The sequence below is a fragment of the Centropristis striata genome, chromosome 14 (genome assembly GCF_030273125.1).
Source record: "Centropristis striata isolate RG_2023a ecotype Rhode Island chromosome 14, C.striata_1.0, whole genome shotgun sequence".
Lineage (NCBI taxonomy): Eukaryota > Metazoa > Chordata > Actinopteri > Perciformes > Serranidae > Centropristis > Centropristis striata.
Genome location: NC_081530.1, coordinates 21713641 through 21728280, shown reverse-complemented (window position 1 = coordinate 21728280; position 14640 = coordinate 21713641). Strand labels below are relative to the sequence as shown.

General features: G+C 41.2%; 1 protein-coding gene across 1 annotated transcript in view; it reads left to right on the top strand.

Annotated features, from left to right (window-relative positions):
- Positions 1 to 862: 862 nt before the first annotated feature.
- stt3b (STT3 oligosaccharyltransferase complex catalytic subunit B) overlaps positions 863 to 14640 on the top strand; it is an 83819-nt gene continuing 70041 nt past the window's right edge. Inside the window, exon 1 of the mRNA XM_059349320.1 lies at positions 863 to 1359. Coding sequence (XP_059205303.1) covers positions 1100 to 1359 — 260 coding nt within the window. The 5' untranslated portion in view covers positions 863 to 1099. The remainder of the gene's footprint in view (positions 1360 to 14640) is intronic.

Here is a 14640-nt window from a genome sequence, read left to right as displayed (position 1 = left end):
AGGAGTTTTTTGTCCACTCTGACTTCAGAAGAAAGTTGTTTCTATCTATGATATTACACAGAAGAGGCCTGTTGGACTGTTGTTTTTCTCCCTTTGGGACTGAATCGCATCTCAGATAAATCAATAACACTTCCTGCCTCTGTCTCATTGTTATATGAAACAGTGCAAGCACAAAATGAATGTATACTATCAATCAAAAACTTGAGCATTTATTTGAAATGTTCAAGAAAAAAAGGCTGTCTTATTCCAATATAGGCTTTCAAGGCTTCGGGGGAAGTTGTGAAAGTACATCCTGAGTTTAAGAGAATGATGAATGCTGTGTTCTTGTCTTTGCTGGGGGACATAATAATGATGAGACACATCAATCTTTATTACCACTCCACCACCCAGTCCAGAACATCCAAGGGCAACAGAAATATTGCACTCACAGAGAACATTTATCTTCACACACCTGCCTATAGCTTTTAGCTGTAAAGAAACAAACCCCCTTCTAGATTTTGGGCTATGTGCACTTTATCTTATCTTTGTTATTCTCTATTAAAAGTACCCAATTTAACTCTATAAAGCCAACTTAAAGCTGAGTAATAAGGGCTGTATTTATAGCGGGCAACAGAATGACTCAATATTCATATATAACAGGGGATAATCCTTATTTCAATCAGTGGCAACCATGATTTAGTGTGCTTCCATTGGTGCATTTATATGTCCATCTAGCCGGCGTCGTGCTCTGATTGGCTTACAGACGTAAAACCTCCACCCTCTCGTACTTGTCGATTTGTGATTGGCTGTGAGGGCTTTCTAACGCCCCGCCTATCGCAAATCTCCCGCCTCTTTCCACCGGCGTTCAATCGGGAAGCGAATTGACTGTTGCAGGCTGGGTATGTGGCGCATGAGTATGCGTTTCGGGATGTAACGGCTGTTTCTCGGAGTAGCGATACTAAATTAAAATATAGATATACCCGGGGGACTCCGGAGATAGCGTACCGAAGGAGACCGGGCACAAACTAACGGAGTTTACGACAGCTCGGAGTGGAGGGAGACTCGGGAGCGTGGCAGGAGGGACGCTCTATAGCAAATCCAACCTACACCGCACGCAGAAATGGCGGAACACCACGCAGCCAGCGACGGCAAGCACAAAGCGTCCACCAATGCCGGGGGCTCGGTGCACGGGAACAGCCGACCCGGCGCCGCGGGTGGAGGAGGGGGCAAGGGAGGCCTGTCTGGTGGACTGACACAACCGGCAGGGTGGCAGTCTTTACTCTCGTTTAGCATTCTTTTCCTGGCCTGCCTGGCCGGATTCAGCTCCAGACTTTTCGCCGTGATCCGGTTCGAGAGCATCATCCACGAGTTTGATCCATGGTAAGCTAACGCTAGCTAACGCCTGTCAGCTCGATTTCCTGGAAACGGGTGCTTGTAGCGACAATGAAATGCAGAGATTGATGCCCAAATTGCCCCTGGGAATTGTACATACATTTTAAAAATACATTTTACTGTGTTATTTTACTCTTTAAAAGTCAGCAGCGAGTGTTTATAAGGCAGCTTTAGCGTTAAACTACTTATATGCTGTGTTAACATTAGCTGCTCACATTTAAGATTGTTTCCCATATTGACCAACGGTTTTTTCTGGTGTCGTGGGGAAAACTAGGTTCGTGGCCTTATGTGTAGTCTCTGAAGGACCTTGACATTTAAATTTGAAGAACCGAGTGTCACGCAGCTAGCTGGTCTGGTTTGACCGCTCTCATGTTGTTTAGTTAGCATTCACCTAACAATAACGGGAAAATAATAGCTGCAGTGAGCCGCATGAGCAGGCTTTCAGCTGCAGTTGCAACTTTGTTTGGGTTGTGGGGGAAACGTGTGGGAAGATGTGCATGATTTCTATGTGATCAGGGTGTGTTTTAATTCATTGAAAACTCGGTTGAGTTTTGAGTGAAAGGGTGAAGTTGATATGGTCGTTTATAATGCTTATATGGTGACATCGCTTTAGTAATAGTCGATATGATTCAATGAGGCCGTTTTACTGTTTGAATCGTTCCTCTTAGAGTTTAATACAACTTGCTGAGCGAGAATAGAATATGCATACTTGAGTATCAGGTTTTCTGCGCAAATTACAGCCTCGTCATAACAGCAGACCGTTTATAACCCGGAAGCCAACTGATCTGGTCTGGTGTGTCATCACAATGCAGGATTATTCCGCTTTGTAACAGTGTCACATGGGCTCACAAATGCCCGACTGGTTGGAGAGCATTCCCCCCACTGCTGTCGTTTATTCTGTGGTGTTAAACCAGGCAGCACGACTGATGCATTCATTTATTAATTTTCAAGGACAGGTGCTCCATCTTGTTCAGGGTGACACTTGCCTCTTCAATTATGTTGATAACTTGATTGCATTTTATAGCCAAGGGCCAAGGCTTTGGGTTGTGAGAGGTTCCACATGGTTCAGACAAGCTTGATCCTGCTTTTGAGGCTGGAATTTGCACCGAGAACTGACCCTAGCAGTGTTAATGAGTAGTCCCAAGTGTCATACCCTGGTTAGATGCAGAATTGTTTCTTTACACCCTTCATATATCCGATTAACACCCTGGGTGGTCACACAGTTGGTATATTACCTATGGTATTTCTTTGCTGCACTTCACAGTGAAATTGGGAGCCATTTTTTCCACACTATGAGGCTATAAAGTGCCATCAGTTTCCACAGTTAAACCTGCACAGTTCTCTTTAGCAACATGTCACAGAAGAGAAAGCAAAGGCGCTCTTTGATATTTCAAGATTTGAAAGCCCTTACAGCTATGAGTAGTGTACATCTGTTGTTCTCAAAAAAAATCTCTGGGACCCCAAAAATAAAGCAATGCTTGGATGAAACCTTCTGTTGCAGGCTTAAATTTACAAAATGGTGGTTTCATCCACAAAGTACTGTTTGAAAAAAACCCAACTTAATTATCAGAAGCAGTGTTGGAGACTGCAAATAATAATTTTAGAAGAAAACACTAGAGCCTGACCGATTTTAGAGTTGAAAAATTCAGAGATTGCTAATTAGGATTTTTGAGCTGGAATGACATTAACCATTTTCTATGTGGACTTGGGAAAACTTTTCCACCAATATGACGAGGTAAATATACTCAAGCCTGCTTCTTAAACAATAACTTTATTACAGAATATTTGACATTATTTGACATAATTATATATAACACATGCAGCATATTATGTTGCCAACAAATTGTTAAAATGAAGACTAAAAAAATAAAAATCTAAATAAACATCAGAACTGTATGTTTTAGTGTCTGTCAATTGCTGACAATTTAAATAAGAAAATACACATCATTTATTACCCCAAGCATTGTTTTCTGCATTTTACACAATGCATACATGGATATGCCTTTGATTGGCTAATAATATTGGTTGACCATTAAATTGGTTGGGTTCTAGAACATCCATTTTCCAAAACAGAGATTTACACCAGAAATATATCTGTTGACTATTCAAAAATCATGCAACATTAACCCCCCCTGCAGTCATCTTTTGACCCAATGTGTAATCCTGATCAGCTTGCCGAGAGCCATTGCCCTACATTCTTACAATCGTTGACACTCTTGGGAATTCTTCAGATTATATGGCAACCATAACACTAGAATTTTTGTATGGATTAACACACAAACCTGACCCCTGCTGTGTGTACGCTTTTTGCCAAGAATACTAAATGGGACATTATTCATAGATGTATTCTGTATTTTCTGTTGACTGTCAGGAATGAGATCAGTGTGTATTACTAGAGGCAGGTTTTTGTGATTATGTTGCATTACGTATTAATACGTCCTCACCTTTTTTGACAGTGAGAAAAGAAAACATGTATTTTACAACTGCAGGAATAGGAAACTGATTGGAAGCGACCGTCAATCCTAGACACACATTATTAGTGCTGTTGTCGTCTGGATGCTGTTATTGATTTTCCACTGCACAGAGCTTCAAATTATCTGCAGCTAACCATCATGTTAAATAAGCTGGCAATTTGAGGAATGAAGATTGGATTTACAAGCACCAAAATGTCAAGCTTATTCTGTAATATGCAAACATAATTTTTTAGGCGAGTCCCTGCTATGACTTTCCTGTTATCTGGCTGTGCTCAGTTTGGCTTCATAACATTTGTTTATTATTTTAAGAGCAGACAGGCTTTAGTTTGCATTCAAGTGAGATTTTGTTTGTCTTCTCCTTTCATGAAAAATAATTAATTTCTAAAGTTGTGTTCTGACTTTAAAATGCATTTCATTTTCTTCAGCATACTGCAGATTATTGCTCAATCTTTTTAAGGCAGTGAGAAACAGTAGATGGTTCCTGCTAAGAATATTGTAAATGCCTACTAGACTTGACATGTGGAGGCATAACTTTTCCAGCCTGCTGGTACAAAAATATCCTCTTTTTTTCAGTACCAGTATTTGCCAAACTGCCTCTGGTGCTCCTCAGAAGAGAAACATTTGTTCCTTCTTCCTGAGTTGACTTTTATACAAATCCTCTGCCAAGTTTATTGAGGTAGTAGAAGGAAAATGTAACTAGACTGAAAGCTGTATGGTGAGGCAGATATGTGTACTTCCCGAGAGGGGAGTGTTCCTTGGAAGAAGTCAGTTTTTTCCCACCATGGTTATGTCAGGCAACAGAGTCCGTTTTGACAGCTGAGTGAAGGTAGAAGAAGCATCTCTGTCAAGCAAATAATGAGCTGGATACCAGGGTATAGCTGCAGACCTACACTTTAGCTCTGACACAGTTAGATCCTTACTCTCTCTTCGACCAGTCGGTATCAGAACTGCTGCTGTTTCGCATGACTGGAGCTTTGTTCAAGGTCTTGATGGATGCCCACAGTGTGTCAAACAGGATGTTGGCCTTTAGTAGCTAAGTCCAGGAAAGCGGTGGGTGTTTGGACTAGGGTTGGACGATGCTGTTGTCCATTGCCGGTGGCTGACAGTCATAGACCACTGAGCCCAATATCTTTATTTTGATTTTTACAGTCAATCAAATGCACTCATTTCTAGTGAAAGTACATCAGAATTGATAAGATGACAGACATCCTTTTATTCCTTATGGGGGATATAGCTCCTGTAGTGGGTTTTCTGCCCATATGATTTGATCAGTTTGGATGACTCGCACTCAGCACTTAGACCGGCAGCGCGGCAGAGAAGAGACAGATAGGATTATACAGTTGGCAGCAAGAGCACAAAGGGAGCAAGATGCCTATATATATCAATTTAGAATTTGAGCTCATCATCACAGTTCGATCAGTTAAAATTATAGTACCTTCATAGAAGTAACCTCAAGATAGCACTGCCCGTTGTGATGTTTGGCTGTGGACATTAGCATATGCTAATGAAATAACCCCAACCATAGTTTGGAGATTTCAGGGGCTGTTTTGACCAGGAGAGTGTGCTCCAACATTACTGTGGCAGCTTGCAAAGAAATTAACCCTACAGTGTAATTTACCACAGGGGAGAAAACACTGGTAAAATACATCTCACCTCACTAATAATTGTAAATATAAACCATCACTAAAATTACAATAACCAAAATGATTCAGACACATTGCAAACACTAACAAAAAGTAGAATTTGAATTTTGGGACGTAAAACGGCAAACTCTACACAGCAAACTGATAAATAAATACAATTAAATAAATATTGGCCAATTTATCAGATTTTATTTTTTAAAGCCTAGTATCAGTCGGGCTCTAGTTGTGACAAAGAGAATGTAACTTTTAGTGGAAACACTCATTTTTAAATGACAATGAGGAAACTGTGTAATGTGAATTGGTCAGACAGGCTAATAGAATTGGTGCTGAAAAGTTAAACTCTAACTTTAGTGAATAAACGTGATCATTTAAGGGTTTGGTAATTTGCATTTCCAATTTTTTAAAGTAAAAAATCTATAAAGAAAATAAGTTGCAGTCATAGTCATTGGTGCTGGATATGATGGCTGAAGATGGTCGTAGTGCTAAAATGGTTACAATGGACAGTTGGCTATGCATAATCAGTAATCCGGTTTGTTGCAGGATTAGAAATGGATCTTGAAGTTGTTAAGGTAAGTCAAAAAGGTTATGTTCAGTTCAAGGTAAGAGACGGTTGGAATTGTAGTATTTGAGCCATCTGCTCCTGTTGTTTGTGTGCCATCTGTGTGCACACTCACTACGGCGGCTTTACCAGGTTAATAGAAGATTCAGCCCAAGAGCCATTGGAAAACTGCCTAATGTGCTTTAAAACTATCAGAACACATCGGCTTATTTCTGCTCTTTCTTTCAGCTGATCCTGCTGCTTGCCTCACGCACTCTATCACTTGCTTCTCCTCTTGTGCCCTGCAAAATTTGGTTGCAGTAAAGTTGAATTGAAAATTGTATCAACCGCTTCCATTGGCTCTTGTAATATGCTGATCATCTGGGTTGGAAACCTGCAACACTGGCAGCTCTAACACCACCACAGATGGGACATGATGCAGAATTTCAGCCCATTTTTGGAGATTGTGACATTACTTCATGTAGGACTCAAAGAAAACATCCAGCTTTTGATTGTTAATCCCGAAACAAGAGAAGTGTGATTTAACGCCTGAAATGTCAGCAGTTTCGCAGATGCCTTGTACAATCCTCCACCATCTCAAATAACACTTTGATATCAGTTAACACCTCAGAAAGGATGTTGTAGTTTTTCTGACCCCTTTTTATAATACAGTCTTTGCTGCTGAAGGTTGTTAAGTGCTGTGAAAATGAAATCTCCCCACAAGATGTTACTACCTCAGCTCTTTTTGGAAAGCCAGCAAAATTATAGGGAGTAGCAAGCTAGCAGCTATTGTGTGTGTGTTCCCTCTCTTTTTCTCTTCCCTTCTGCCTTTTTCACACACAAAAACATGACGTCTATCTCAGAGTGGATTAGGGCCATACCAGAAGCGGCTGCTGGCACAGCAACACATTAGCTAGTGCAGTAGTGTGGGAAAATGGAGAATAAGTTGTGATTGATCTCCCTACCAGACACTTGGCAGGAGCTGTGATCTCTGCCTAAACCCCCAACTGACTGTCCAACAGCTTATGAAATATTCAGCGTTCAGACGGTGTCCAGTTACCTGCAGCAGAAAAAGTTGCAGTGAGTGGCCATCCTTGGGTATTATAGGCTGGTTTCCTAGGCTCACATTATTCTTTGCTTAATAAATTGGAGTTACCACAGCAACTTATTAGCCATTTCACAGCCGTGCCAAGGCTCTGGCTCTTTTGTCTCTACTGCAGCCTTGAAGGCCAGGCCTCCTTGCATGCAAGTGATAATGCAACACTTGAGGACATGAGAAAGCAAACACGCTCAGTTTTTTTTAAATTCTCCCTTGCAAAACTTGTTTTTAGTGCTGCTTTTTCCCTCAGAAAGGAGACTTGATGTCAAGCCCCTGATGATTAAGTACTATTTCCCAGACCGGGCCTCCCAGCGGACTTGTGTCAGGCATAACAGCAGGAGATTCTGTGAATGCAAGGTGTGCTGCGTGGTGTGTGAGATGGAGAGCCACCGATGGTTTTCAGGGCACCTGGGGCATGTATAGATGAGGTGAGATGGGAAAGAGCATCGGGCACAGTGACACCACTGGCTAGCACAATGGAAGCCATAAAAACAATATGCTGTTTGCACATGGAAGGGAAGCTGGAGCGAACCATAGAGACATTGTTAACAGGAAATAAGCATTATACAAGAACAGCTTTACCATGTGGTAGGGCAATATGAACAACACACGGGCGGGCTGATTTCGTATCACTGCGGTGAAGAAGCAATGTTTCCCTGTGGCAGGCGCAAATGCTTCCATCAATGCAAAACTATGACCATGATTACTTCAACACAGCCCAATTAAAGATTCCTGAGCACAATAATGTCAAGTGTTCTAGGTTTTAGGGTGAACATGATGCCCCCTTCTCTTTATTAGCTACCCGCCTCCTCCATGACCGAATCATGTTACATTGTGGGGCAGCTGGGTTTGCAAAATTGAGCGAAAATCTAGCCCTGAATTAGCGGTAGAAGCTGCATTGCCAAATATGTATAAAGATATGAGATAACTGATATTAGGATCAGAAGATTTTGGCCATTTTGTGCCAATTCATGTGACTGCTTAGTTGAATCTTCTCCTGTTTTCAGACCTGCTATTCTAAAGTTATATACAATATACTGTATAAAGGTGAAAAACACTTGTTGATTCATTTACACTGAATAGAGATGACCTAGTTTTTATCCCCAAATTTGCCTTTCAGCCAATTTGATGGGGCTATTCTCAAAGTTTTGGCAAGATTACCACCTAACAAGAGGTGCTTGTCAGCAGCCCGGAGGCCACACAAGTCACAGATGTCTTGATGGAGGATAATGGCACTGTGAGGTAGCCCAATTTGTTAGCCTGATGAATTGCCTCTGCTGCGCATTGAGAGCAATATTTGTATTTGAGTGCTCAGCCGCACATTATAAGCTTCACGGGGTGTTTGGAGCCAGTTTAAGTGTTTGTTTAATTTTACATTTAATTACATGGTGGTGGGAGAGGTTAGGCGTAACCTGCTGTTTGCATAAGCTGGAGTAAAATGTGGCCACATAGCTATTATTCATTTGGAATTACCTTGAGCTGGTCGTCTGCCCCACCTTGCTCTACCACAGGCTTTTTGCCAGTTCTGGCAGGCGTTCGCTAATGAGGTTTTAAGAGCATTGTCCTCTGACGGCGTCCGGCATTGTGTTCCAACTCTTTGCTCTTTATTGAAGGCTAAAGAGTGCAATCTTGTACTCCTATAACTTTGAAACATGGCAGCATGTCAACACAAACGGCTGATTACACCCAAGCCTGGTGCTTACATCTCTACATCTAAAATGTAGATGGCAGTGTTTCCTACACTGTACACTCCATAACCTGCAGGCCTCCACAGTTTAATTAAATTACTGTTTGATTTACCTTATTTCGCACAATGCACCTACTGCAAAATAGAGAATAATGCTCCTTCTCATCTCGAGCCATTTGGAGCTTCAGCATCTTGCCTTTCTGTTAGACCTTTTCCCAAATAATTAAAATTACACCACATATTCCCATGTTGTAGTGCTATTATGTTTCTCCATGTTATTGCATTTGGAGTGGTACTGAAGTGAAGTAGTACTTTTCATTTGGCAATATGTTAGGGTTAAAAAAGACAGATCTTGTATTTAAAATGTCTTAAGTTCTTCACATTTACTTGTTCTGAATGCTTTTGTGTTCGTTTGAAGGACAGTTTGCACTTGAAACACTCGCAGAAGGAATAGTTTCCTTACAGCTGCTGAAAGCTGAAGTCTAACACCGTTTGTTTGCACAGGACTGAACGCTGCATTGACATTGGACTTTTATTCATACAGTATGTGTTTGCATAGGAATATGTTCAATTGTTTAAAAGATGCTGCAGATAAATGGATGATGTAAGTTATTTTATGTTGATTAGAGTTGTGAAGGTTGAATTCCATATTGTGCTTCAGAAAATACAGATTGATGTTTTCATATCATAGGCCATATTCTTGCACTGTTTTCCTTTCATTTGAAGACCTAATATGACTTGAAATAAATGTCCACGTAGCACTGTGTGTGATACAGTTTCCTTTACCTGAACGGATCTTGGAGTGGGCCAAGAAACAAACCTGGGTAGCAGAACTAAATTTATCCCCTGTGTTCTCATCTACAGAAAGTGCTACGGGAAAACATTGGACAAACTTCATGCACGCACTCACACATCAGTGTGTGTCACGCAGAGTGGAGATGCGTGGTTGATGCAGCTTTTGTCAAGCTGTTTGTTCTGTGTTGTCATGGGCGCTTTGATGTGGTTGTTGTTCCATGACCACCCAGCCTGCAGAACCCATCGAAGTGGGGGAAAACAGAAGGAGCGACGTGTCCGCTTAACAAAATGCAACACTGTAATTGACGGCACTCCTTCTGAATGCCTATGTGAGTGCATTCTCCTCTGTGTTCTCCTAAAGCGATTGTTCTGTGCATCACAAGTAGATATCTGTGACCGGTCAGCAGTCAGTCTTTGCGCTTTCCCCAGCACCGCCACCATAGATATCTTGTTCACTCTTCCATTTCGGTAAACTGAGAAAAGTAATATTGGCCGGAGTTTACAGGGTGTCATCTTAGGGCTTCACACCACTGTGTCGTAACTCTCTGCCTGCAGTCATTTCTGTCAGGGGAAGGCGGCAGAGGGGAAGTGGTTTCAATCTCGGCATCGGGGTATGAAGCTTTTGCCGCCCACGTTAACACTTACAAATTTTGCTCTACCGCTCAGAGTTTACCGAGCTGAACTTCTAGCTGTAAGTTAACCGCTGGGGTTCCACCAGAAAGCCTTTATGACGTTCACTGAAGCACCTCACTGTCATCAAAGTCGTGGATTGAGTAGGCAACAGCCACCTTTTAGACACTTGCCTTTTTGGCAGTTGCTGTGGCGCAGCAGTGTGAAAGCATATTTTGTTTTAGGAAGGGGGTAACAAAGTCAGACTTCGAATGTGTTCTTAAAGGATTAGATCCTTTGTAAAAGTCTTAACAATGTAAGACCAACAGGTGTCGATGATGCATGAGCAGAGTCAACCCTAAACTAGGGCTTATCCTGGGGGGAAACGAGTTCTACTTGAACAAGAAAACCCAAAATCTGCTTGTTATGACAGTGTTGTGACTTTGTCTGCCGTTACTGAAGATCATTGTTGGTCAGACAATTCTTGAATATTGCGTCAGCCGTGCTGTTTTTCTTCTTTCCTTCTTGTTGGCTTTGAAGTGGTCCTTGATGCCCTCTGGATGGTGTGGGGTGGAATGGGGCAGAGGGAACAGAGAGGATCTGTGCTCATCATACATCCCTGTCCGCTTACTGACAGGAGTCAGCGTGCAGCTCTGTGGGCGAGCACACCTGCATACAGAGAGGAGAAGAAAGGCGGAGTGAGAGAAACAGTGGTAGGAGGCGGAGAGGGAGAGAAGAAATTAATGCCTGCCAGGCATCCAATCTGAGGGAGTTTTTGGTGGTGAAGCCAAAGAGATTTCATTGTTCCAAAAACTGCCTCATCAGTTTGTTTGTGTGTCCATGTTCAAGTGTAATGTTTGTGCTTTATGTTTTTATGCAGGGAGGATAGGGTTGATTTGCTATTTTGTCTGCCTCGTCCTCAGGTTAAATTGAATGTCTTCTGTAGCTGATAGACTACTTACAGCAGAGCCCATTTAATAAGATCAGCTCCTCAAAGCATCTCAAAAGCATTACTGAATAGTTAAAATAGCTCAACTCAGCTTATTCTTGAGTAATTTTTCTCCTTTGAATTTAATCCCTCCCAACAGAAACTCCCTAGAAACCCACTGTTTAGCATCAGCAGGAATACCAGGTAGATGGCTAAGAGCTGGCTTAATCAAATGAATCCCAAAGCAGAAGTTATTATGAAAGTCTACCTGATTTTCATAATAACGTCTGCTTTGGGTTGCGTTGTATTCACACTGTGGTGCATTGTGAAACAATTCAGTCGTTTGGGTGCTTTACTCGGTGAGCTGATTATTTGTTATATGAAGTTGCCACTGCATGTTTCACATGGAGATTTGCCTGCTTAATTCTGTGTGTGTCAATATGCCAATTGGCCAGTTCCCTGGTTAGATTTGGCACCTCTTAAATGCCTTGTGTTCTGTTGTCATTTAGATTCTGTTACGTCTCCATTGGTAGTCTTTTATTCCCTATTGTTTTGTTTCAAGGTAAGATTTATATAAGCCTCTTGCATATTTTTGTATATCATGCATATGACTGTTATTTAGATTTCAAATTGTTGTGTGAAATTATTGCAATTTCTCACAGTCTGTTTCACTCTTTTATCACAAAGAAAATAAACTAAACCCATAACTAAAGCTAATCTCACATGTAATAATAATTGCACTTCCTAGAAAGGGTTGCATCTTCTCCCACCACTCTGTTTTATAGAAACCATAGTAAATCCTCCACAATAGTGTATCTGCTCGTTAGAATATTTATACACTCAACTGCAACTGCCGTCCCGCCGATTTGAGTGTACATGTTGTCCGATGGGATTACATGTGTTTGTTCTGGGTGCTTTAGTTTCTTCCTACACCAATAGAGAAACGTTGGGGATTAAAGATTCTCCTGCTATTGCCTTTGACCAAGGCACTGGCCTGGTTTCTGAGGGTCCATTCAGTGGTTTCCCATACATTTATGAAAATGGGGACAAATCAAATGCAGAGGATGACTATAATGGAAATCCTGTCACTCTAAAAAAGGGCTAGATCATGTTTTTGGGCTGCAACTAATGAACATTTCCATTATTGGGATTGTCATTTCCGTTTATTTATTTGAGTTATAATTAAGTAAATAAAATATTAAAAATAGTCCATTGCAATATCCCAAAACCGGAAGGACGTATTGAGATGTCTTCTTTGTCTGACCAACAGTCTAAAAGGGAAATATATTCAGTTACCTATTATATAAAACCCAGCAAATATTCACATTTGGGAAATTGGAGCCAGTGATTTTTTTGTAATTTTAATGTAAACCAAGAAACCTTGATAATTTTAGGCCCCCACACAGTTAAAAAGCCGCTCCAACAAATGCCAGGTCCTCATGTGAAAGAGACGGATATGACTACTGTAAGAGAAAGCGAATGGAATCAAAACTACATATTATGGTTATGTTCATATCCATGACTGTTTTTAGACAGATTTTTTTGAGTATTATGTTTTTAATGATTGTCAGAACACTCATAATTATTTCCTTGATTTGCTGAGTGTGTTTGGCTTTGTTTTTTAATTTTTTAATTCCTAAGTATAATATTACTCTGTCCATTGTATGCCTGCCAAAAGGCAGCTTTCCATTTTCTCAATACCCAGTGTCTTGCTTCTCTGGTGCAGATGTGTCCATTGTTCAGCTGTTGTGCTTGTTTCATTCTCATCGGTCCACTGAGAGGGGATGACTTTATTGTCACAGCCTAGCCACCGGCAGCCCCACCTGGTGTGACATTACAGACCATTATGGTCTGAGGCCATGGCTTTGTTTTAGGTTGCCAGAAAAGCTGACTTCCAGGCAAGGACACAACTGCTCTTGGTTGCTTTGTTTTGTTGCAGGGCACAGACTAATGGAGGAGTAGTTGAAGGGAGAAGTGGGTAGAAGGGGCCTCAGGGCAGAGGAAGAGAAATGACAGATGGACGAATGGAGAGGTGTCGAGCAGGACAGAATGACAGCTGGAATAGGTTGTCAATCTGTGACTGGCCGAGAGAGACGAGCCTGTCAGGCGGCTGTCATATCGCGGTTATCAAGCAGAGCAGCTGGCAGGTAGTCTCGGTGAGCAGCTATGAAACAAGGTGGAGCAATGAGGATAGTTTGGACCCAGTGCGAGGATGAAAAGGGCCTGATATGTTCCGTATTTGTATGAATACAAATACAACATGTATATTAATTATTGCCACTCTGAATCATCAATATATTTTATTTGACAAAGCTCTCCATCCCATTCTCCAAGTGTACAGGTGTTAACTCTATACAAGAGGATTTTGTCTCTCTCTCTCTTCTCCCTTTCATCTCTTTGTCTGTTGACCTCTAAAAGCAGATGGCGGTTCTCGATCTCTACATGGCAAAGGTGAATTTTCTGCTGAACAGGAAAAGGGAGGGAAATTGAGATTGGAATTAATCATCTGCAACAAACTAATCAAGAAAGTTGAAAGACCTGAAAAAATCCATTATAAGCATGTAATATTAAATGTGTTCAGCTTTAACCCCTACGAGGAAGGACCTATTGAGGTGTTTTGTAGTTGTAGAAGAGAAGTTCAACCCAAACTTTTAGAATAAAAAAAAAAATTGGATATAGTTTATTGTGAAGTACAATGTCGTAGCCAATAATGTGAAAATCACTTTTTTTGGTCACATTTTGACACTGGAATTGCTACTCCATGCGGAAAGACCATACAGAATTCCCCAGCATACTGGAGATGCTTTTATTTCCGCTGAAATCCTTCAGGTCAGTGTCATTATTTAAACACCTGCCTTCCACTATCAACTCCATGCCAGTCAGAGTGACAGAAGGCACAATGTAACGTGAGCGCTCACTGAGAACAGATTTCCTTCATGGAAACTGTGGGCATTGTTGGCATGCAGCTAACCTGCTGCTATAAAAAGTCTAAGGAGTGCTTTGAGAATAGCATGACTCACTGTGGCTCCAGGCAACACACAGCAGGCATCAGTGCACTTGCAGGCCATTAGATAAACAGTTTGTTTCAGCCCTAAGACATCTTTGGGGAAAAAGAGCAAGTCTTTCAAATTCCAGTGAAAGATTATAGGCTTATCACAGATTGCTTTTTTTCACCCTGTTTGACAGATAAATATTGTAACAGCTCTTTTATAAATTGTTGTAATATATAAAAAAAGAAAAGAAGCATCTTGATCAGATTCAGCGTATATGTAGAGCCAAAAAAAAAATCCCTGTAATGGGGGTGGTTGTCTACCGAATCCGTAAAACATTGCAGTGGACCATGGTATTATTGTTGTGTGGGGGTCGTCTCATGGGCTATTCCTGAAAAGGTACTATAATTTTAACTGATTGATCTGGGGTGATGTTCTGAATTCAAGATTGATATTGCTAATTTATATTCAGGCACACAGCTCCTTGTATGCTGCACATCAGTATA